The 22,959-nt window shown below is 35.9% G+C and overlaps 1 protein-coding gene across 9 annotated transcripts in view; it reads right to left on the bottom strand.

Moving 5' to 3' along the window:
- The window catches only part of RNGTT (RNA guanylyltransferase and 5'-phosphatase), a 262,608-nt gene that overhangs the window by 36,066 nt on the left and 203,583 nt on the right, over positions 1–22,959 (bottom strand). For 5 of the 9 annotated variants that reach the window (XM_036248259.1, XM_036248258.1, XM_036248260.1 and 2 more), the window contains one exon: positions 19,378–19,444. In XM_036248259.1, the coding sequence (XP_036104152.1) occupies positions 19,378–19,444 (67 nt within the window). Of the gene's footprint in view, positions 1–16,888; positions 16,957–19,377; positions 19,445–19,839; positions 19,908–22,959 lie in introns of those variants that run through there. The other 4 variants (XR_004957608.1, XM_036248261.1, XM_036248265.1 and 1 more) reach the window with 3 other exon arrangements.

Genomic DNA, 22,959 nt, shown 5'->3' with positions numbered 1-22,959 from the left:
TGATAGCAAATCACCACCCACAAAAGCATAGTAATCTTGGGCCACTTTCTGAGGCAGTAACTGGCTTGAGACATTAGCAATTCCTGAGGCTGTCACTTTATTAAAGCATGAGCAAATAGCCCAAGATGACACTCAAAATAAAAGTTATATATGTTACAGAACACTTTAACATGGTAGGAATACTTCCAATATATCAAAGGAAAAACATTAACATAAATGTGATTTTATGTTATATGGGAGCCCTTGCCACTTTTGCTCAGTGGTTAGAGCGTCAGCCCACGGACTGGAGAGTCCCGGGTTCGGTTCCCACTAAGGGCACGTACCTCGGTTGCAGTTTGTCCCAGGCCCCAGTTGGGGTTGTGTGGGTGGCAACCACTTGATGTGTGTGTCTCTCTCTCACATCAATGTTTCTCTCTCTCTCTCTCTTCCTCCTGCTGTATCTGAATATGAATGCAAAAGTGTCCTCGGGTAAGGATTAAAAAAAAAAAAAAAAAAAAAAGCTACATGGGAAATATTCCATTAAATAAAAATGATATGAAATAACTGAAGTTTTTAACTGTCTTGCATTTCTATAAAGTTGTCAGGTGTGCCCACCCCCCCACGGCACTGTTGTATGGCCTTTCTTATAATATGTGATCAACATTCTTGAATAAAAAATTTAAGTCAGCAATATTTACACAACATAGTGTTGTAAGAACAAAGCAAGTAGACTTAGAGAGTGAGAAAAACCTGGGGTCCAATCTCAAATATATCATTTATTGGTTGCACAATCATGGGCTAGTCATTGAGCCTCTCTGTGTCTCAATTTTCTCATCTAAATAATATAAGAATATTATAGATATTAGAAGGGATAATGTCTGGGGTACATAATATGTGCTTAATAAAAATTATTTCTTTTGCTCTTTGTAAAAATACCTTATTATTTTCTATACCTAGTACAATTAAAATCTTATGTTACAATTCTATTTATGACAGAGCTCAGTTTTTAAAATTATCATTGATCTTATTGCAAACACTTAACTTTGAAAATAATGTCAAAGATTATTATTTCCAAAAGGAAGAATACATGTCAAACCAGAAATTCTATTACTGGGTAGTATATCACTAGAGTACAGGGTTCTGCTTCCAGATTACCAAGCAGAAACACTGAAAGGAATGTCTAATGACAGGATACACTATAGAAGCAAATTTTAAAATTTACTTATATATTACTTATTGATAATTATTATTTATTCTTAACTCAATAATAGACTCCTGATACTATGTTTTGAAAGTCACAATTTTGAAGATAACTCTGAAGAAGCTGTGAATGCAACAACAAAGTGTAATTATCACCTTCAGTGGGGAAAAGAGTGTAACAAAGTGATTTCTTTCTCACGATAAAAATTTGCATTGAACAAACTTGAACCAGTCAATCTGCTGTATTTTTATCCAGAATACAATTCTGTGAAAAACAGGCTTAATCTTAACTTCTCAAGACACACACACACACATACAAAATGAAAATAACTAAAATAACAACTATAAAAAGGCAGGCTGGCTCTTCCATGATTTGAACTGTCAGATTCAAAGACATAACTAGCCATATTAAGAAAGGTTCTCTAGTGCACTCACTTCCTGTCACAAATAATAGCTCAACTTGAGTACAACAGAATGTCAGAAAAAATAAACAGAAATAGTAATTTGAACTATTTTTCTATTAGTTCTGCTTGTTTGTTTCTCTTAGAAACAAATATTACAAATAATATAAAAAAGATATAAAAATATTTTACTACCTGACAGTTATGACTTTAAGAATCCAGGACCCGTTTGTTATTGGTCATGTCAGTGACCATTATTATTATTAGTTTTTTTAGTTGAGGCCTAAAGAAGCCATCTGAAATATTGATATGAATATTAAGAAAATATCAGTTCTTTATATCAAATTTGGTTCTTACCTAAAATTTTGATGTTTCTCTCTCTCTCTTTTTTTTTGCTCCTCACCTGAGGATATGTTTATTGATTTAAAAAAATTTTTTTTTATACAGAGGGCAAGGGGAGGAAGAGAGAGGAAAACAGAAAGAGAGAGAGAGAGTCATTGATTGGTTGCCTCCTGTGTGTGCCCCAACCGGTGACCAAACCCACAATCTAGGTATGTGCCCTGACAGGAGTCAAACCCACAACCTTTCAGTATACGGGACAACACTCCAACCAACTGAACCACACCAGCCAGGGCTTTAATATTTCTCTAAAAAGGTATTATGGGTTTTTCGCCCCCTAGTTCCAACTTAGAAATTCTTAAAGTAGGCTGTGTAGTTTTGCTGTTGGGATGTGTTTTTCAATTCTTTAACACAAATGTACCTCTCTTCAATCACACCTTCTATTACTTCCTTACCTAAACTTTTTCTCTTATACCCAAGGCAAGTTTTTATAGCTCCACACTTTGCATTTTCTATTTTTCTAAAGCACCTGTCATCCTTCTATACCTACAGAGGGTAAACAGGAAAAGACAATCTACCTCCCCTTCCCACAACAGCCTACTGTTAACCTAACTGGTAGGAAAACAGTTCTTACTTCCTTTGTGAATCCTACTTCAACTGCCCTAGTCTAGATAGATAGATAGATAGATAGATAGATAGATAGATAGATAGATAGATAGATAGATAGAGATAGTTCTTCCTCAGCTTTGATATTTATAGCTAATTCCAAGCATTTGACACATCACATTCTACCTTGTGTTGTTAAATATATTTTTGCAAAGAGATTTCTTCCATCTCTCCAATCAGACTATAAGTACACTGAGGACAAATAAAATACCTTATTAATCTTTATATCCCCCGGACCCACCAAATACCTTGTACATATATATTTACTGATTGTTACTTCTGACTATCAGGTAAGTTCAATGTATATAACGGAGAAGAGAATAGTATATAGTCAAGGGAACAGGAAATAAGAAACATTAAAGGGGAGTGGGAGTCAGGGAAAATAAGAGTACAATGGGATGGGAAAGGCTGAGGGAGGGAATTTATATTTGTTACAGTGGGCAACAGGAAGTCACTATTGGTGAAAACTTGAAAATGAGGAAAAAAAGCTAATGTAGGGCAAACTTATGAAAGGTTCTGAAGGCCATAAATAGGAGACTGAATTTATGCTGGAGAGTGTCCAGATGCCTAAAACAGAGACTATCAAGGAGGGGAAGGTTTTGAGAGGAAACTGTTGTGGATCTACCTCAGGTCTACAGAAGAGATGATGTTAACTGTCCTGGTCGACAGAACTGACAGAATTGAAGCTGAGACCTGGCCTCAAGGAAGGTGGATCTTTTAAGGACATCTGGAATTCTGCCAAGAATGTGTGGAAATCAAAAGAATAGATTTGTCTTTACTTTTTTTCTCCCAAACTATAATTTTTCATGATTTTATTGATTTAATAAATCAGGCCAGTAAAAGCATCTTATAATCATCATCAGATTTGAGATTTTATTTATGATGAGTAAGAATGACTTCTACAAGAGGCTGGGAGTCTACATCTTTTAATAGGATACAACAGGATGCAAAAGTTCATCATTCAAAGTAAGTAACCCTTACAAACACAATTTCTATCTTTTCCTTGTGTGGCTTCATTCCACTCCAGAAATCTCCATGTTGTGATGTCTAATGACCTATATAATGTGCATGTTGCCGTATTTCATTCATGCTTTTGCTAAACCATAACCATCCTGAGAACATCTCCTTGCTTGTTCTCACAGTCACTGCCTTTTTCATAATCCCATTACCCTTGTGCTATGCAACTAACCTACTCATTCTGAAACTTAAAACAAAAAACACGTTTCTTCTTCGTGCAATTCTTCTATAATTCTTTGTTCAGCTATCAGTCCTGTATCATCAAAATGCCTCCAAGACACACTGATCTTGAGAAACACTAAAATGTTTTAATTCCAGCTATGATCATAAAGCATACTCAACTTTGAGCCAGAAAATGAGAAATTGGTTTTCACTGTACCTAGCAAAACTGCCACACCTGGTTGAAAAAAATATCTTGCAAATGAGATATTAACTTTTTCTTTCTGAGCTTATCAGAGCATTCAAAATGTTCAGGTGATTTGTTTATATACCTGATTTCCTACCAGCTGATTATTTCTTAAAGAAATACAGTAAATTTCTAGAGACTGTTTCAAATTAATAACTATACAATACTTTCATCCAAATCTCTTGGATATTAAGAAGTAATACATGTAATATAAAAAGCATTTAATACAACAGAAAAACTACAAGTAGGATTGGTCCTTCTAATGGCTGAGGAAATATATATGGCACAGTCAACTTCAAAACATGCTCTGGGAACAGAAAGGAAACTTTCTGTTTTGGGTTGTAATTAGAAGCCTTTTACTATCACAAATGCTCCCAATACAAGAACTCTCAGCTCTTGCTATTAACAAATGATGAACATAAACACTCAACAATGACTAAACAAGTAGCAGAAGTGAGATTATAACTTTGAGCTCTTTATACATACTCCCATCTCTTTTTATGCAAACAAACCACAGTGACTATCTTAATCCTTGTGGTGGAACCACATATCCTTTGTGGTCAAGTCATTTAGTCCAGCCAGTCTTAACTAGCAGTGTTATCAATTACAGGGATAATTTTGGCCAACTGTGCAAGCAAAACTCAGAAGGGTTTTAAGGACTATAAAAATATACTGCACAAGATTAAAAATGCAACATAAACAGTAACTAGTATACACTAAATAGTATACTCTAGTCAGAGGCAATGTACTATCTGTTGGTGGTATAACCTTGGGTTTGTCACTGAGTGTTGTATGTCTTCCTGATCTGTAAAGCTGGAAAATGCCAAGGGCAACTACACTTTACAGGTTGCTTAAAAATTAATTAGAACAGTGCCTGGCTTATAGTGCTCAACAAATGTTGGCTATTATACCTTTCTGTTTGATAACATTACTAACTGTAACTGTTCATGCTTTTGGTTTTAAACAAACAAACTATCCTATTTTCCTTTTTCATGCTAGAGAGTTGTCAAATACTTACAAAGAAGAAAAAAATATATAAAATATCCAAAGAGATATCAATGTGCTTCGTAACATTTAATGAGAAAAAATTTAAAAGTGTTATACATTAGGGATACAGTAAATTTAAATATTTTTATATTGCCCAGCCAGTGTGGCTTGCACCAAGAGGTTGCCAGTTTGATTCCCGGTCAGGGCACATGCCCAGGTTGTGGGCCAAATCCCCAGTCAGAGGCATGCTGGAGGTGACCAATCGATGTTCTCTCTCATCAATGTTTCTATCTCTCGCCTTCTCCATTCCTCTCTCTCTAAAAATCAATAAAGGAAAAAAAAAATTTTAATATTTTTATGTTATTTGCTTTTCAAAATCTCGGCCTTCTTTGACCAAAAAAAATTTTTATTAATGATTTTTTCATAACTGCTTTTATTAACTAATACTTAGAAAGTCAAATCTGATTCTAAAATATTGCAACCTACTGAGAAGAAATTCTGGAGAGTCAAATAAACTAAAATGTCATTTTTGAAACATTATTAGGCAAGAGGACAAATGAATATTCTTTCATAACTATTTTCTGGAGAAGTTATTTTTCTCCTTTCGTGGGAATAAAATAAAATATAATATACCTTATAGGTGTCTTATATAAATCTAGATCAGAAAATGTGGTATTATTTGTCAGAAATACGACTTCAGCAATAGTCATTTTAGATACAATCTTTTATATCTGCATGGTCATCGGTGCTTTTGAAATTCAAGTCAGAGAAACACTTCTTTTTGGAAGTAAAATACTGGTAGGAAAACCCAATAGGATGTTATTTCCTTTCACCAAAACAGAAGGGTCACTGCATTACAAATACCTAAGTAGGTATGATACTATCTACTTTTTTGAGAACATTACAAAATTACTAAGGAAGAATTGTATATTCTTTTTCTTTTCAAACTATATTTAACAAGAATTCAGCTTGATATAAGTCTAATTTTTTTTTAAAAAACTAGAATATGTTAAAATAATTTCTAATCTTTTTAATACAGTATCTTGCTCAAGACAGACTAAAAGTTATTAGAATTTTCAGCTAAAAAAAATGCTTTCTTAATTGAAAATTACTTTGAGGACTATATTTAAAATGTTCTCAGAATAATATATTCACAAAATCTACATTGCAAATAAAGCTACCGATGTTAATAATTTACAACCACAATCTTAAATTAGAAAACACAATTAACTTATACTGCCTCAAAGATATCCCAACTCAAGATGTAATAGAGATTTAAAAATAAAGTCTTAAGATAGTATATTTACTACTTTAAATATGTATATAACTAGAACCAGAGTTTTAAATACTTTGATGAACTTCATGGTAAATACTTATTATTAAAAAAACCAACAAGCTCACAGATACAAAAGAACAGATTGGTGGTTGCCAGAGACAGGGTTGGTGGGGTGGGCAAAATGTGTGCATGGGGGGGTGGGGGTGAGGGTGGGGATGGGTCACAAGATACAAACTTCTAATTATAAAAAATCAAGTCATGCCCTGGCTGGGCAGCTCAGTTGGTTAGGTTAGGGCATCATCCTGATATGCCAAGGTTGTGGGTTCACTCTCTGATCAGGGTACATATAAGAATGCATAAATAAGTAGAACAACAAATCAATGTTTCTCTCTTTCTCTCTCTCTCTCTCTCTCTCTCTCTCCCCCCTTCCCTCCCTTCCTCTCCCCCTCCCTCCTTCTCTCCCTTCCTCTCTCTCTAAAATCAATCTTTTTAAAAGTTATGGGGATGCCATGTACAGCACAGTGACTATAGTTCATTATACACAATTGTATATTTGAATGTTGCTAAAAGAATACACCTTAAAAGTTTCCCAGCACAAGGAAAAAATTTTTATAATTATGTAATGTGACAGATGTTAACTAGATTCATTGTGATGATTATTTCACAATGTATATAGATATCGAATCATGTTGTAGTACACTTGAAATTAATATAATGTTATGTCAATAATACGTCAATTTAAAAATACCACTTGGTTTTCTAGGCATTCTTCAATAATAATGTTAAATATTTATTCAGTGCTTTTATGTGTCAGGCACTAGGTTAAATACACAGGAAGTGCACCAAGACACAGTTCAGCCTCTACAGAGTTTATAATCGTGTAGATACATTTTCTAAAGATAGGAATAATGAAACGGAAACATGTGTGGCTACAGGCCACAAGTGTTACTGAATTTAGACAGTAATACTGTCAAAAGCACCTTGGCAGGAGCACCACAACTACAGAGTACTTTTTGGAACCCTAGTGTGCAATTACTATGTGACTTGTTTGTAAACAGTGCACTCATTACATTATGGGCTCACCTTAGAGCCCAGCACAGATATTGAAGCACTCTGTCAGCCAAGTGTGCAGGATAAAAAGTTGTCAGACACTTAACAGTTATTGCATAGAAGTAAGAAGACTTTTGGCTTCCATTAGGATTTTATTTTTTTAAGTTTCTTTTGCTTTTTGAATCTGTATTCAACAAATGGATAAACACATCCGCCCTTATTACTGCAATATGACAATGAAAATTTGCCACTTACTTTACAGTACCACAGAAAATTTAGCCATAGACTATGTCACACAAATCTAGATTGATTCCACTGCTTTCTCTCAATTTCTCATTCATCTCCATTTCTTTCTATTTTTTTCATCTAAGGGAGGACATCTTACCTTTATTTCTTTCTCTAGCCTCAAAGCACACAGAATCATTTGGAAGAGGGAGTAGGCGTGGAAGGCTCCCTTCTGTTCTTAAAAATTAGGACTTTTTTTGAAACAGAAAATAGCTTTCTTTGGCTCTGTAAAACATCCTAATTCATTTCTCATTTATCTTTGCCTGTACTGTCCTCCTCCATCTTCCCAGGAACTATTACATCTCACCATTCTCTTCCCCTCCAAAGCCACTTCAAGGGCTAGCATGGACGTAGGGGCAGGAAAGCTACCACTATCATCTGCACTGTGTAAATGTGGCATTCTCCTGCCAGAAGCATATGGCAGGACAAGTCCTACCCTGCAGCAGTGTCTGCCAAACTGTGAGTCGTGACCCATTTCCCAAGACAAAAGTTAATTTAGTGGGCTGAGATTAGCATTTAAAAACCAAACAAAATGACAAACACAACAGAATGGAAAATACAGCTATTGCATCACATTTATTCTGAAACTTTGGTTTACGTTTTGTGTGTATAAATATACTTATGTGTACTATATCACAATGGAAAAACATTTCTTACATTCCTATAGGTCATGGTCAAAAGTCTGTTAGCCACTAAACTAGAATACTAAGTTCTAGGGGCTATATCTTTACCTGATGAAATACTTCAAGATATTTTAGAAATTTAGAATATAGATGTTAAATAATTTCTTTTAGTAAAAAGTGTTGATCTAATAAGCCACATATTTTCTAAAATATAGTAAACAAACAAAACCAGTTTTTCTTTTTTTCAGTATTTTCTAATAGAGACCACAAATAAATAATATACCTTTAAATTTAATTTACCCTAAAAATTAAAATTGAATAAGCCCTGGCTGGATGGCTCAGTTGGTTGCAGTGTTGTTCTGTACACCAAAAGGCTGCGGGTTCCATTCCTGGTCAGGGCACATATCTAGGTTGTGGGTTTGACCCTCGGTTGGGTTGTGTATAGGAGGCAACAGATCTATGTTTCTCTCTCACATTGACATTTTCTCTCTCTCTCTCTCTCTCCCCTTCCACTCTCTCTTAAAAACACACACACACACACACAAAATAAAAACATCCTCGGGTGAAGATATAAAAAATTAAAATAGAATAAGTATCAGTTATCTCGAAAATATTTTTTAAGTAATAAATAACAATCTGAGCTCAATATGCCTTAAAAGGAAAAATATTCTACTCTTTTTTTAATTGAAAAAAGTCTGAGGGATGATCTGATGAGTTTCCCAATATGATTTCAAAATTACAGATCATTATTTCTTTATATCCAATGCATATGGATATGAATACAAACACCAATTATATTTCCTTGGCTGTAAAGAGATTTTTAAAAATTCAAGTTCAGGAAGCTTATCGTATGAGACTGAGACTAATGACACCCAGTCTCGCAACAGACAGAACCAGGCAGGGCAGGGAATAACTTAGCTGCATACTGTCTCTCTTATCCAAATTTTTGTTTTCAATGGTTTGTTACCCTCAGTCAATTCCAGTCCAAAAATGTTAAATGGAAAATTCCAGAAATAAACAGTTCATAAGTTTTAAACTGCAAGCCGTTCTGAGTGGCATAATGAAGTCTTGCAACTTCACACTCTGTCCTGCCCAGGACATGATCATCCCTTTGTCCAGCGTATTCAGTCTGTATACACTACCTGCCCATTAGTCATTTAGTAGGCATCTCAGTTATTAGACAATCATTGCTTGTATTCAAGTAACTCTTACATAGCATTTTCATCTCAAGAAGAAGGGTGAGTACAGTACAATAAGATATTTTGAGTGAGACCACATTCACCCAACTTTTGTTGAAGTATATTGTTATAATTTTTCTATTTTATTATTTGTTATTGTTAATCTCTTACTGTACCTAATTTATAAATAAAATTTTACTATATGCATGCATGTATATGAAAAAACAGTATATACAGGATTTGGTGCTATCCGCAGTTTCAGACATCCACTGAGGGTCTTGAATATATCCCTCATGGATAAGGGCAAACTACTACATTGATTAAAAAATAGATTTCTGGCCCAGGCCAGTTTTGCTCAGTGGTTAGAGCATCGACCTGCGGTCCAGAGAGACCCAGGTTTGGTTCCCGCTAAGGGCATATACCTGGGTTGCAGTTTGTCCCCAGCCCTGGTTGGGTTGTATGGGTGGCAGCCACTCGATGTGTCCCTTTCACATCAATGTTTTTCTCTCTCTCTCTCTTCCTCTCTCTCCCTCTTACTTGATCTGAACAAAAAGTGGAAAAGTGTCCTCAGGTGAGGATAAAAAAAAAAAAAACTTCTGGTTAAGATGACAGTGTAGGTAAACGCAGTATTGCCTCTTCTCACAACCACATCAAAATTACAACTAAACTACAGCACAACCATCATTCATAACCGTCTGACATCGAGCTGAATGAAAGTCCTACAACTACGAAATTAAAGCAGCAGCCACATGGAGACTGGTAGGAGGGGAGCAGGCATGGACGGGCTGGTCCCACACTCACGTGTGGTAGATAAAAATCCTGAGGGACACCTTGGCTAGGAAGGTCCTCCCTAAGGAATGAGGGGTCCCCGTCTCACACCAGGCACCCAGCTCAAGATTCCAGCGCCAGGAAAAAGAGTCCCCATTACTTTGAGCTGGAAAAACCAGCAGGAACTGAGGTGAGGCTTCTGGAGCCTCAGGCAGCTCCTCTTCAAGGGCCCACACATGGACTTACTCGGACTTACTCCCTCTAAGCTCAGAGGGGAGGCAGCCTGAAAGGCACCAGAGACATACAGGGGAGAACTGAAGCCCTGGCCGGTTTGGCTCAGAGGTTAGAGCCTCGGCCTGCGAACCAGACAGTCCCGGGTTCGGTTCCCACTAGGGGCATATACCAAAAAAAAAAAAAAAAAGTGAACTGTTTGGCCTCGGGATGAGGGCTGGAGAGGCACTTTCTCCTGGATAGACATGCTGGCAGATGTGCACCATATTTGGGACTACAGCAACCTGGCTCACACTGTTTGACCCACCCTGGTGATTCCCTGAGGCCCTGCCCCACCCAAATTTCAGGCCTTCCCAAGTTATTTCCAAAGGCTTTACCATAGGATTGGCCTGTCTTGGATCCTACTTCAGAGTGTCCCAAAATCTCAGCGAGTCCCATATCTCTTGTTAAATGGCCCCAGACCTGGCACTAGAAGCAACCAAACTTGGTTCACAACTTGGCGTTTCCTGGGCACCTCTAAGCCCAGCACAAGAAGCAGCCATCTGCAGAACACTTTGTAGCTTATGCCGGGTGGCCCTGGATAGAACACAGACAGTGGCTGACCTTGCCCCAGGGCCAGCACACCTGGTGGACAGCTTCAGACCACACAGAAACACCACCACCCAACCACCTCCATAAGTGACACATTCAATGAGTGGACTCCGTGGGTACCAGAGCCCTGATGAAGTAAGTCTTGCTCTGTGTGGTGGGCCCCTACACAGCTGATACTCCAAGGTAGTCAGAGGCCAGTGGCTAGTGGGTACAGCCAGTCCTTATAGTTGATCAGCCTGAGTAAATCTCTCCCACTGTTGACGTGCCAACAGCAATTAAGACTCAATTACAACAAAAGGGTGTACAGTCCACACTAGGGGTGCACCTTGAGGGGCCAGCTGGCGTGATCAGGGAGGCTGTGCCACTGGATCCGACAGGACACCTACAATAGGCCACCCTACGAAACGTAGGAGACATAGGTTTCCTGATACATAGAAACAATCACAAGGAAGCAGCCAAAATGAGGAGACAAACATGTCCCAAATGAAAGAAAAGAACAAAACTCCAAGAAAAGAACTAAACAAAATGGAGATAAGCAATCAATCAAATGCAGAGTTCAAAACACTGGTTATAAGGTTGCTCTAGGAACTTGGTGAGACATTCAAGGAACTTAGTGAGAACTTCAACAACATAAAACAAGGATCAGTCAGAAATGAAGGGCGTACTAACTGAAATAAAGAATAATTTACAGGGAATCAATAATAGAGTAGGTGAAGCCAAGAAGCAAACCATCGATTTGGAATCTAAGGAAGCAAAAAACACCCAATCAGAACAGCAAAATGAAAAAAGAATCCAAAAAAATGAGGATAGTGTATGGAGCCTCTGGGACAACTTCAAAGGTGCCAACATTCACATCATAGGGGTGCCAAAAGGAGAAGAGAGAGAGCAAGAAATTGAAAACCTGTTTGAAAAAATAATGACAGAAAACTTCCCTAACTTGAAGGAAACAGACATACAAGTCCAAGAAGCACAGAGTCCCAAACAAGATAAACCCAAAGAAGTCCACACCAAGACACATCATCATCAAAATGCCAAAGGTTAAAGACAAAGAGAGAAGCTTAAAAGCAGCAAGGTAAAAGCAGTTCGTTATCTACAAAGGATCTCCCATAAGACTGTCGGCTGACTTGTTAAAAGAAACTTTGCAGTTCAGAAAGAAGTGGCAAGATATATTAAAGGCGATGAAAAGCAACAACCTACAACCAAGATTACTCTAGCCTAAAAAGCTATCATTTAGAATAGATGGACACATTCTCTTGCTATTTCCCAGACAAGGAAAAGCTAAAGGAGTTCATCACCACCAAACCAGTATTATATGAAATGTTGAAGGGTCTTCTTGAAGGTGAAGAACAAAAATATGAACAATAAAATGGCAATTAATACATAGCTATCAACAACTGAATCTACAAACAAAATGAGCAAGCAGAACAGAAACAGACTCATAGATACAGAGAACTTTTTGTTGCTTGCAGATGGGCGGGGGCTGGAGGGATGGGTGAAAAAGATGAAGGAATTAAGAAGTACAAGTTGGTTGTTAAACTGATGAACCTCAAAGGGAAGGGGAAGGGAGGTTGGGATGAGATAAACCAAAGAATTCTATGCATATATGCATAACCAATGGACACCAACAATAATGTGGGGAAGGCAGGAGGGGGACAGGTTTGGGGAGGAGGGGGTCAATGGGGACATCTGTAATACGTTCAACAATAAAGGTGAGTTAAAAAAATAACTGCCTCAGAATAATGGTTATATTCCTTACTTTTCACATATGGTTGCTGCATGGAATTCATAGTTCAAATACAGAAGACATTTCTTAGTTGTTCTGCAGTGTCAAAGTGGAAACTGTCTGACTCAGCCTTGCAGTCTCACACACTTCTTTGGCTGTCAGAACTGGAAGAGGCAACTAATACCAAGCCCTGCGGGGAGGACAGCCCTGTGGCCTTGAGACTGTCCATAACAACCCTTGAGCTGATTAAAAGTGATGTTGACAGGCTTCATTCCCTCTTGGTTTTATGGATTTTGGCTGCTAAGTGAAGCCTCCAGGACTAGAATAGCATTAATATTTTCAGTAGAGTATGAAATGCTCTAGAAAACAACACAGAAAAACAAGTCTAAAATGTAAACTATTGCTTAAACTTGAACATGTCTTCAAAAATAAACTAAGAATAATAGGAGATACATATACATACAATTAAGATAAAGGTATTATTCAAAGATACACAGGAACAATGCCTCCTCCAAAATAAGGAACTTTTGAAAAACTTCTGACAGCTTGAAAGAATATAAATAGGAATTAAGCAAAATTTTATTTTAATCAGAACTTTCCTTTTTAATTTCAGAGTTTGTATATAAAGGTAAAATGAATCATATCTTAAGAAAAGCCTAAGTCACATACAGCCCAGTACAATTAGAATCAGTATCTCCATAAAGTTGAAAAAAATTAGTCTTGAAATTTGCTTCATTTTTAGCACAAAACAATAGCTGCAGATATGTGAGGCAATTCCTCTCTTAGTCTATATTACAACTCATTAAATGACTAGTGTTTCATTTAGTTTATTTTTTTTTAGGACAAAAGAGAATTATCATGCATGTTCAAAATCAAGCTTTCAGATGACAAATTTGCCATAGAAACTTAAACTTATATGTTTTCATACCTTTATGTTTAATAGTAAAATTTGGGAAAACATTTTATTTACCATTTAGGTTTGTTCATTTGGGGTCCTTAAAAACACTTCAGTGGGGTCTATAAACCCTCTGAAATTTTAAGCAAAAGTGCATGTATGTGTAAATTCATAGGATTCTCATAGAGATCAATGATCTGAGAGTAGAGTCACTGCCTTGGGTGAAAGTTATATATAAAAGAACTGAGTTTATTTAAAAAAAAATAAATTTCTCGATGACTTATAGAAAATATTAAGCCCTGGCCGGTTTTGCTCAGTGGTTAGAGCATTGGCCCACAGACCAAAGAGTCATGGGTTCGATTCTGGTCAAAAGCACATACCTCAGTTGCAGTTCAGTCCCTGGCCCTGGTCAGGGTCATACAGGAGGCAACCAATCAATGTGTCTCTCTTACATCGATGTTTCTCTCTCTCTCTCTCTCCCTCCCTGCTTCCCTCCCTCCCTCCCCTTCCCTCCCCTTCCCTCCCAGTCTATCTGAAGATAAATGAAAAAATATCCTTGGGTGAGGATTTAAAAAAAAGATTTTAAGAGATAGAAGGTAAATTGGAATAACTTCCCCTAAATATAATGAAACCTGAAATAGCATGAAGATGTACTAGTCTAAAAGTATAATGAAGTTCCATGTTTGTACATATTTGTATCTTTATTTAGGGCTTCGAAAGAAAACTAAAACTAAAAGAGACAATAATGGAACAGTATTTATGAGTATGACTGCAGAGTGGTTATATGGTTATAATGACTCATGCTATATACTAATAATACAGATACCTACTATATCATGCTATAGCAAACTTATGAACTCATTTACCATTTGTCCAAATATATATTATTCTTTTCATTTTTCTCTTTCTGATCTTTATGAAATGGATTTTCTTTTTCTTATTTTAAAAATTTTATTATGCCCTGGCCAGTTTGGCTCAGCAGTTAGAGCATTGGCCTGGGTCCCGAGAGAGACCCGGGTTTGGTTTCCGCTAAGGGCGCGTACCTCAGATGCAGTTTGTCCCCAGCCCTGGTTGGTCGTGCGGGTGGCAGCCATTCAATGTGTCCCTTTCACATCGATGATTCTCTCTCTCACTCTCTGTTCCTCTCTCTCCCTCCCACTGTACCTGAACAAAAAATGGAAAAATGTCCTCGGGCGAGGATTAAAAAAAAACACAATTTTATTATTATTATTTTTTTGTTACCGATGTTTCTCCTTTTGCCCCCACTGACACCCTTCTCCCAATCCTGCCCCCTGTCCCCGGCATTGTTGTCTATATCCATGGTTATGCATATATGCATATAAATTCTGTGGTTTATCTCTTCTCTCTACCTGCCTTGGAGTTCCTTTTTAAAAATACAATTGTAACATGTCTTTTTAACAAACATAGTCTCTAATACCAAGCCACTCATACTTAGTCCTGTGTATTACTGCATGAAAATTCCTTTTCCTAAATATTCCAGTGAACAATTTCCTACTTTGATTTATTTAAAAAATTTTAACAACCAATATTTCTTAAGAAAAGAAAAGTAGTTTCCACTTATTAAAGGTTATATCTGATGTCTCTGCCACAAAACATACTATCATTACAGTTAGTTTAATGGGGGGAAAATGAATATAACAAATACTGGTATCACATCTAAATGAAGTCAGGTACAAGGCAAGGGAAGAAAGGAACCTTACATCTCTAGCCTAATCTAAAGCATTTTTTTTTTATTGTTCTTCAACTAACTTATAAGTATATAATTAGGTAGGAATCTATACAGCATTTTCTTAAGAACCATAGGAATTATGAAAGAACTTCAATAATTAGTAAGGATAAGAAATCCTTTCACAGTATATGAGAGAAATCTTTCCCACAGCAACATCAAAGGAAAAAGATGCTCTAAAATGATAGACATTTTTCTACTGAGTTTATTATCCAGGCATAAAGGGTTGACAAAGGGTTGACCTCTGTCACTGGTCTTGTTAGGAAAAGCCTGGATAAAGAAAATGTTATGTTAATAAATCAGGAGAGTGATAGAGGAATTATCCTCATACACCCACTTAGACTACGTTTTTGGAAAAACATGTAAAACACACACATTAACAAATTCTACCCTTCCGTAAATAAATCAGATATACCTCTCACTTTTTTAGTTATTTCAGTTCAAATAAGAAAAAACAGAATTTTCCAAACCAATGGACCGAAAATAAGGGGCGGGGGCTTCCAGAAATGTTCCTGCTAAAACTTAATAGGATTCCTGGCTATACGATAAATTTGCAGAACAGAACAGTGGGGGAGGTTTATAAAGAGATTCTTGCCAACTTCATTCATGTTCCAAATATATTAAAAATTGAAGAAAAATACTGTCATATGAATGTTTGTCATTAAGGAATAAGAAAAGCTCAAGAGAGTGTGATACTATTGTAAATAACCCAGTTATGAATAACCAGCAAGGAGCAGAAAGTGTGCCACTTGTGCAACTTTGCCAGGAAACTGCAATTTAGACGCATACCCTGTAAAGTCTGGGTGACATAGGGAGGGTACTTGCCTGTCAGTCACACCTGGGAACAGGTCATTGGCCAGAGTAGCTGTGGTCACTGCAAGCATGGGAAGATTTGAGATATATAAACTCCTAAACACAGGCATGCATTCACTCAGCTCCCCTGCATTCGCCCACATGGCTCTCGGTCTTGTGGACCCCACACACAATGGACTAACGAACTACAACCAGCTTGATGTTACACTAGACCCAGCTCCACCTCTGGACTCTAGCTTTGCTTCCAGCTCTGCTCAATCTCCAGCTGCACCTCTTCCAGAACTGGATTCAGGGAAACCGGATTTTGCAAACACAGGTATGTAATTCCACACAAATTAAAATCACTCATTCTCCCATGCAAGTCTCAGAAAACTCTTTTTCTCAACATATTGTAAAGACCCCACCCCAAGCACCCAGTAGAGAAGGGGATCCTCTACTTCCACCGGAGGATTATCCACTGTGATATTAAGTCCACAACTTAAGATCCTGATGATGGACTTTTGAGAGTGTTTTGATTCAAGCTGAATTAATGGAGGTATTTAGAGATGCTGATGTTATGGTAACTAAGATTTTTTCATTTAATAATGTGACTAAAGCTCCTCAGTATTAAGTATCCTGTCTTATTCAGGTTCAGTCTATTCTGAAAAATTCCTGGTTTTCAAACCATAAAAAGATGTGTCATAAATGCAGTGGAAATGAATTTAAATGCATACCTCTCAAATGAATGGGAGAAAAGTAGTTCATGGAGCCAAGAAACAAATGTGAAGAAAAATCAGAAAGCCTACCAAAAAACAAATATTATAGGTCTGTCAGAAAACATACAAAAAGTTATAACAACAAAAAGGATGGTATCAAACCCCTTTTTATTAACCATCTCAAACATTCATAATATCATTCTTTCTTGCAAAGAAGGCCTAGATGGAATCTATGATCAACCCTCAACTAATATTACTTTAAAAACAATTTTTGATGAAAGATTAAATGCTCTCTAAGATCAGAAGCAAGGCAAGGTTGTCTGTTCTCACCATTTCTATTCAACTCTGTAATGTAGAATTTTAGCCAGTGTAGTAAAGCAAGCAAAAGCAACAAAAGGCATCCAAATCAGAAAAATAGAAGGAACAATGTCTTTATTAGATAACATAATCACTTACATAGAAAATCCTATGAAATCTACTAGAACTAATAGAGTGTAGTAAAACTGTAGAATTTAAAGTAAACACATAAAATGTAACCATCTTTATATACTAGCAATACAAAAATTGAAATTGAAATACTTTTATATTAGGACCACAAATGTAAAATATTTACAGGTAAATTTATTTTAAAATGTACAAGACCAATACACTGAAACAACAAATACTGCTGAGAGACAATAAAGATCTAAATAAATAGAAAAATATTTAGTCTTCATAAACTAAAAGATTCAATATTGTTATGATGTCATTTCTCCTCAAATTGATTTATAGATTCAACATGATCCAAACAAAAAATTCTAGCAAGCATTTTTATTGAAACTGACAAGATGATTCTGAAAGCACATGGAAATTAAAGAAATTTCCAAAGCCAAAAACTTTGAAAAAGAACAAGGTTGGAAGATTTACACTACCTGATTGTATGACTTATTATAAGGCTACATTAATCAAGACAGTGTGATGTTGGTAGAAGGACACATAGGTCAGTGGAACATAAAAGAGTCCAGAAATAGACTCACTCATATGTATATGGCTAAGTGATTTTCAACAAAGATGCAAACACAATTCAATGGTGGGAAAGTATTCTTTTAACAAATGGTTTTGAAACAATTGGGTATCCATGGGTCTCAAAAAGAGGTGAGGGGAAGAAAATGACATTCCTCTGTACCTTGAAATTTGAATCATATGCAAAAACTTAACTTATATAGATTCTAAATCTAAATGAAAAACCTAAAACTATAAAGATTCTAGAAGAACACACAGGAGAAAAATCTTTGTGACGTGGTTTAGGCAAGTATTTCTTAGATCAATAACAAAAACATAGCCGTGAAAAAAAACTAACATACTTTATTTCATCAATATTAAGAACTCCTGCTTTTTGAGAACCCTATTAAGAGAATGAAAAGACAAGCCAGAGCTGGGAGTAAATATATGCAAATCATATACCTGATAAAGGATCAAAACCACAAAATATAAAGAATGCTCAAAACTCAACAGTAAGAAAACAAAATATCAATTTTAAAATGGCATGATTTGAACACACAGTTCACTAGAGATGTACAGATGGTAAGTACATAAGATGATGCTCAACATTATTGGTCATTACAGAAATGCAAATTAAAGCTACAGTGAAATATCACTACATACCTACAAGAATGGCTAAACTTAAAAAGCCTGACCATACCAAATGATGAGGATGTGGAGAAACCAGTATTCTCACACCCTACTGGTAGGAAAATAGGTTGGTAGTTTCTTAAACATACAACTGCTATAACCCAGCCAATCTCATTTCACTTACCCAAGAGAAATGAAACTATATATCCATACAGAGATTTGTATACAAATGCTCATATTAGTTTTATTTTAAATAGCCTGAAAGCAGAAATACCCTAAATGTCCAATAACAGGTGAGAGGATCAAAAAATTGCACTAACCATATAATGAAATACTACTCGGCAATAAAAAGAAATGAGCTACTGATAAGTGGAACAACATGGATGAATTCCCGAATAATTATGCTGAGTAAAATAAGTTGAGAGGGGTGGGGCACAGAATTTTGTATGATTTCCCTTACGTAAAATTCCGGACAATGTACATTAATCTATAAAAACACAAATCAGATCAGTGGTCACCTGAGGACTGGAAGGGAGAAAAGAAAGGCGGGGTGAGGGGGATGATTTCAAAGGGGCACAGGGAAACTTTGGGGGTGATGGTTTCAGAACTATAAGCATGTCAAAATTTATCAAACTGTACCCTTGATATATGTACACTATACTTGCCTGTTAATTATACCTCAATAAAGCCGTTCAAAAATATTAAGGGCAAAAGAGATAATCTAAAATATTAACCAATGGCTCTAAATTTTACTCTTCTTAACTAGTCACGGACATACTTTCATCAAAATCAACTCTACTTTGGGCAAAATTATTAACATAATTATTTACAAAACTAAGTTACTTCTTTGGAAGAGATACGCAAAAGCAAATAAAATTCGTAGTTCACAATCATACCTTGATTTGTGCAAAGGGTCTTTCATAACCTCCAACATAGAGAAGGCCAACATTCTGAGGAAGTAACCTAAATAGTAAAAGAAAAAAAGCATTATTTAAAAAAATACTCTTCCTTAAATGTAAGGTTGTATAATCAAAGTTATATAGTATGTGAAAAATAAATCAGAGAGTGATAAAATAAATATCTATGCAATTATTCTTGTCTTTTGCACTATGGGATAATAACCAGCAAAGAAATAATTCCTATACTTCAGAAAAAATAGTGGGTAAATGTTGAGAATGAAAACTTAAATGTAGAGCAGTCTAAAATATTACTAATTCTAGCAAAATTACTATATAGTGTCTCTGAGGGAGAATTAAATGAAGTAATGCATATATTTAAAAATCTATAAGGATTCAACTCAAGAAACACTCATTGTATGTCTGCATGTTGCACTAAAGAAGATAATACAAACCTAAATAATTAGGTCTCAAAATCTAACAGGAAACTAGACACCTCTGGTAAGTGCTCTTTATACAGGTATTCACCACTGCAAAGGAGTGAAAGTAAGAGGAATTTGTTATGGAGGGAGCTGAAAACATTTAAACAGGTGGGATTTGGGTTTAGCTTTAAAGGGTGGGTAAGACAGAGGGAGAAATTTAAGGACATGCCTGGGAATGCAGAAGATTTGAGACAAAGAGTAGACAAGTATGGTTGGAGTAAGGGATAATTTAGTTGGAAATGAAAACCCACAGGAAGTTTGGAACGGACCATGATGAACATCAAATGCCGTGTCTTTATTTTATAAGCAATATGGAGTCATATTTTTATAAGATATACTTATTTCTTACAAAAACAATAAATGTACATGAAAATAAAAATCAAATCATATAGAGAATGGGAAAAAAATAATGTTTATCTTCCTTGCATCATCCCTCCCTTCCTATTCCCACTTCAAAGCAGTCCATCATTCTAGATTTCATGAAAACATTGTGAATGAAGAAAAGCATCATTGGAAGTGTGCCTGTGGAATGTGTTATGGTGCAAGGTAGGAAACAAGCATCATTAAATATTCTTGTGTTTATTTCATCTGTTTATTATCACAAATCTTTTCCTTTTGGACACTGAGTAAATGGACACAATACTAGTCTTAACATTGTTGTACATAAAGAATACAATTAAATTTGCCTATAGCTCTGCTCAAAGCAACCAGGCCAAAATACATCTCCTCAGAATCTAGACAGTGAAAGATAATAGCCTTTAATATCAGGTAAAAAATTATCTCTAGAATGAATGCAAATTCTATTACATGAATCTGAAATATTTAGTAGCATTTAAAGTGAAAAAACCTCCCTGGCTGGTTTGGCTCAGCAGTTAGAGCATCAGCCCTCGGACCAAAGAGTCATGGGTTCAATCCTATGTCAAGGACACCTACCTTGGTTGCAGGTTTGATCCCCAGTCAGGGTCATGCGAGAGGCAACCAATTGATGTGTCTCTTTCACACTGATGTTCCTCTCTCTCTCTCTCCCGCCCTCCCTCCCTAAAAAAAAATCAATGGAAAAATATCCTCAAGTGAAGGTTAAAAAATAAATAAAGTGGGGAAAAAATTGCAAACTTAAAACAATCAAATGGAAAATTCTCAGTGTACCATATTGGTCTAAGCATAGAAAATTTAAACACAAGATTATCATACCTATTCTTTTAAAGTTAATTAGTGACTTTAAAAACCCTACTTCAACAATTCCAAGATATGCCTTTATTCATATTATAACTTCTCTGAAATTAGTATGTCCCTAATACCCTATGGTGTCTTATAATCATTGCCACCAGGTGATAGTTGTGAGGTGGCTATGTGATTACCTGCCACCTGATTCAGTTTAGTAAGACTAAGAAAACACACTCTCAAAGCACATTAGATTTTATGAAATAAGGTAGCTATTCAGTCTTCTGGGAACATCCTGTGTTCCTGGACATACTTTAAAGACCTACAAAGCATTTTAATAGCTGATGAGCACAATCCCAAATTAAATCAATTTAGCAAAAAACAACTTAAGTTTGGAATAAAAGTGATATTTGTGGTAATTAATTTTAGCATGTTGCTAAAGATTACAAATATGACAAAAGACATTTGTTAACTGGATGCAAGTAGAAAGCATAGAAAATGTCCCTAACACTCAACTATGAAATGGAGAATTCTTAGTCATCAATGATAAATACATTAATCAACCAACAGAACTTTAAATTTCTCACAAATCATCACTGGTATCATATATTTAATGTTAGTTAAATGTAACAGTGGTCATTTATTTCCTATATAACAAATTTCACAAAAACCTTGATCAACCCCTTTTAGAAATAGGAATAGTCACTGTTCATAAAAATAGATGCTAGAAAAAGAAGTGACTAGAAGCTGGCTGACATTTAAAATTCAACATACCTCTAATTACTATGCATATGCATTTCAGGAAGCTTGTCAAAATACTATTTAGTGTGCCCCCCTTCCTCTAACTTGCCTATCTAATAACTACATTATATATAACAAGAAATTTCTTAAATATATCAATTACATAGCATTGTTTCACTCTTTAAATGCTGTTCTTTTCTCATTCATGTACCTATTATTCCTCACCATAGATTATATCACCACCACCATTTGAGTGGGTTCTAACATGCATCATAATTTATAAAGGCCTGCTATGTGTAAAATAAAGAATACTGAGAACACAAATTCACACTTTTAAGATGAGACATTTCTTAAAATGTTTTTACCTTTCAAAAAATTATTTTGCCAAACTGTATACATAATTATTGTCAAATAACAGATACCATTTTATGATGACAGGGTACTTGTGCATAATATAGCAATCACATTTTAAATCCTCACAGTAAGGCATTGATTCAACACTGACAGACGCATTTATATACATGTATATGTGAAAACAGAAATGGCCCTGGCTGGTTTGGCTCAGCAGTTAAAGTGTCGGTCCGCGGACCAGAGAGTCCTGGGTTTGGTTCCCACTAAGGGCACGTACCTCGGTTGCAGTTTGTCCCCGGCCCCGGTTGGGGTCGTGTGGGTGGCAACCAGTAGATGTGTCTCTCTCAGGTTGATGTTTCTCTTTCTCTCTCCCTCCCTCTCTCCCTCCTGCTCTATCTGTAGATAAATGCAAAAGTGTCTCGGGTGAGGATAAAAAAAAAAAAAAAAAACAGAAATGCTGATTCATTTAGTATCAAGTAATTGTTTTGCCCTTAAGTTAGATGAACATTAACATAACCTTTATATAAATATTAACAACTCCCAAAATATTTCTTGTAACAAATGCTTCTATGCAATATGGCTACCAAAGAGGCTATTTTGGGCAAGTAGTAATAAAAAAGCACTATTTTAGAAAAAAAGAGGATCTATTATTAGAGCTTTTGAGAAAGTAAAGAGAGGCAAGACTAATGTTCATTTTGCTTCAATTTCCTAAGTACAAATATTAACAAGTATCTATACTGGAAAGAAAGTTGCAAAATAATTTCCAGAAAACCTTCTGATATAAAGGAAAAATAAAACTTGTCAGGTAATCAAATAAACATTATTTAAATTATAGGGGTGGGAACCT

Source organism: Molossus molossus, unplaced genomic scaffold (assembly GCF_014108415.1).
Source record: "Molossus molossus isolate mMolMol1 unplaced genomic scaffold, mMolMol1.p scaffold_m16_p_8, whole genome shotgun sequence".
Lineage (NCBI taxonomy): Eukaryota > Metazoa > Chordata > Mammalia > Chiroptera > Molossidae > Molossus > Molossus molossus.
Note: the sequence above shows the minus strand (reverse complement) of the source record. Positions and strands in the feature narration are given on the sequence as shown.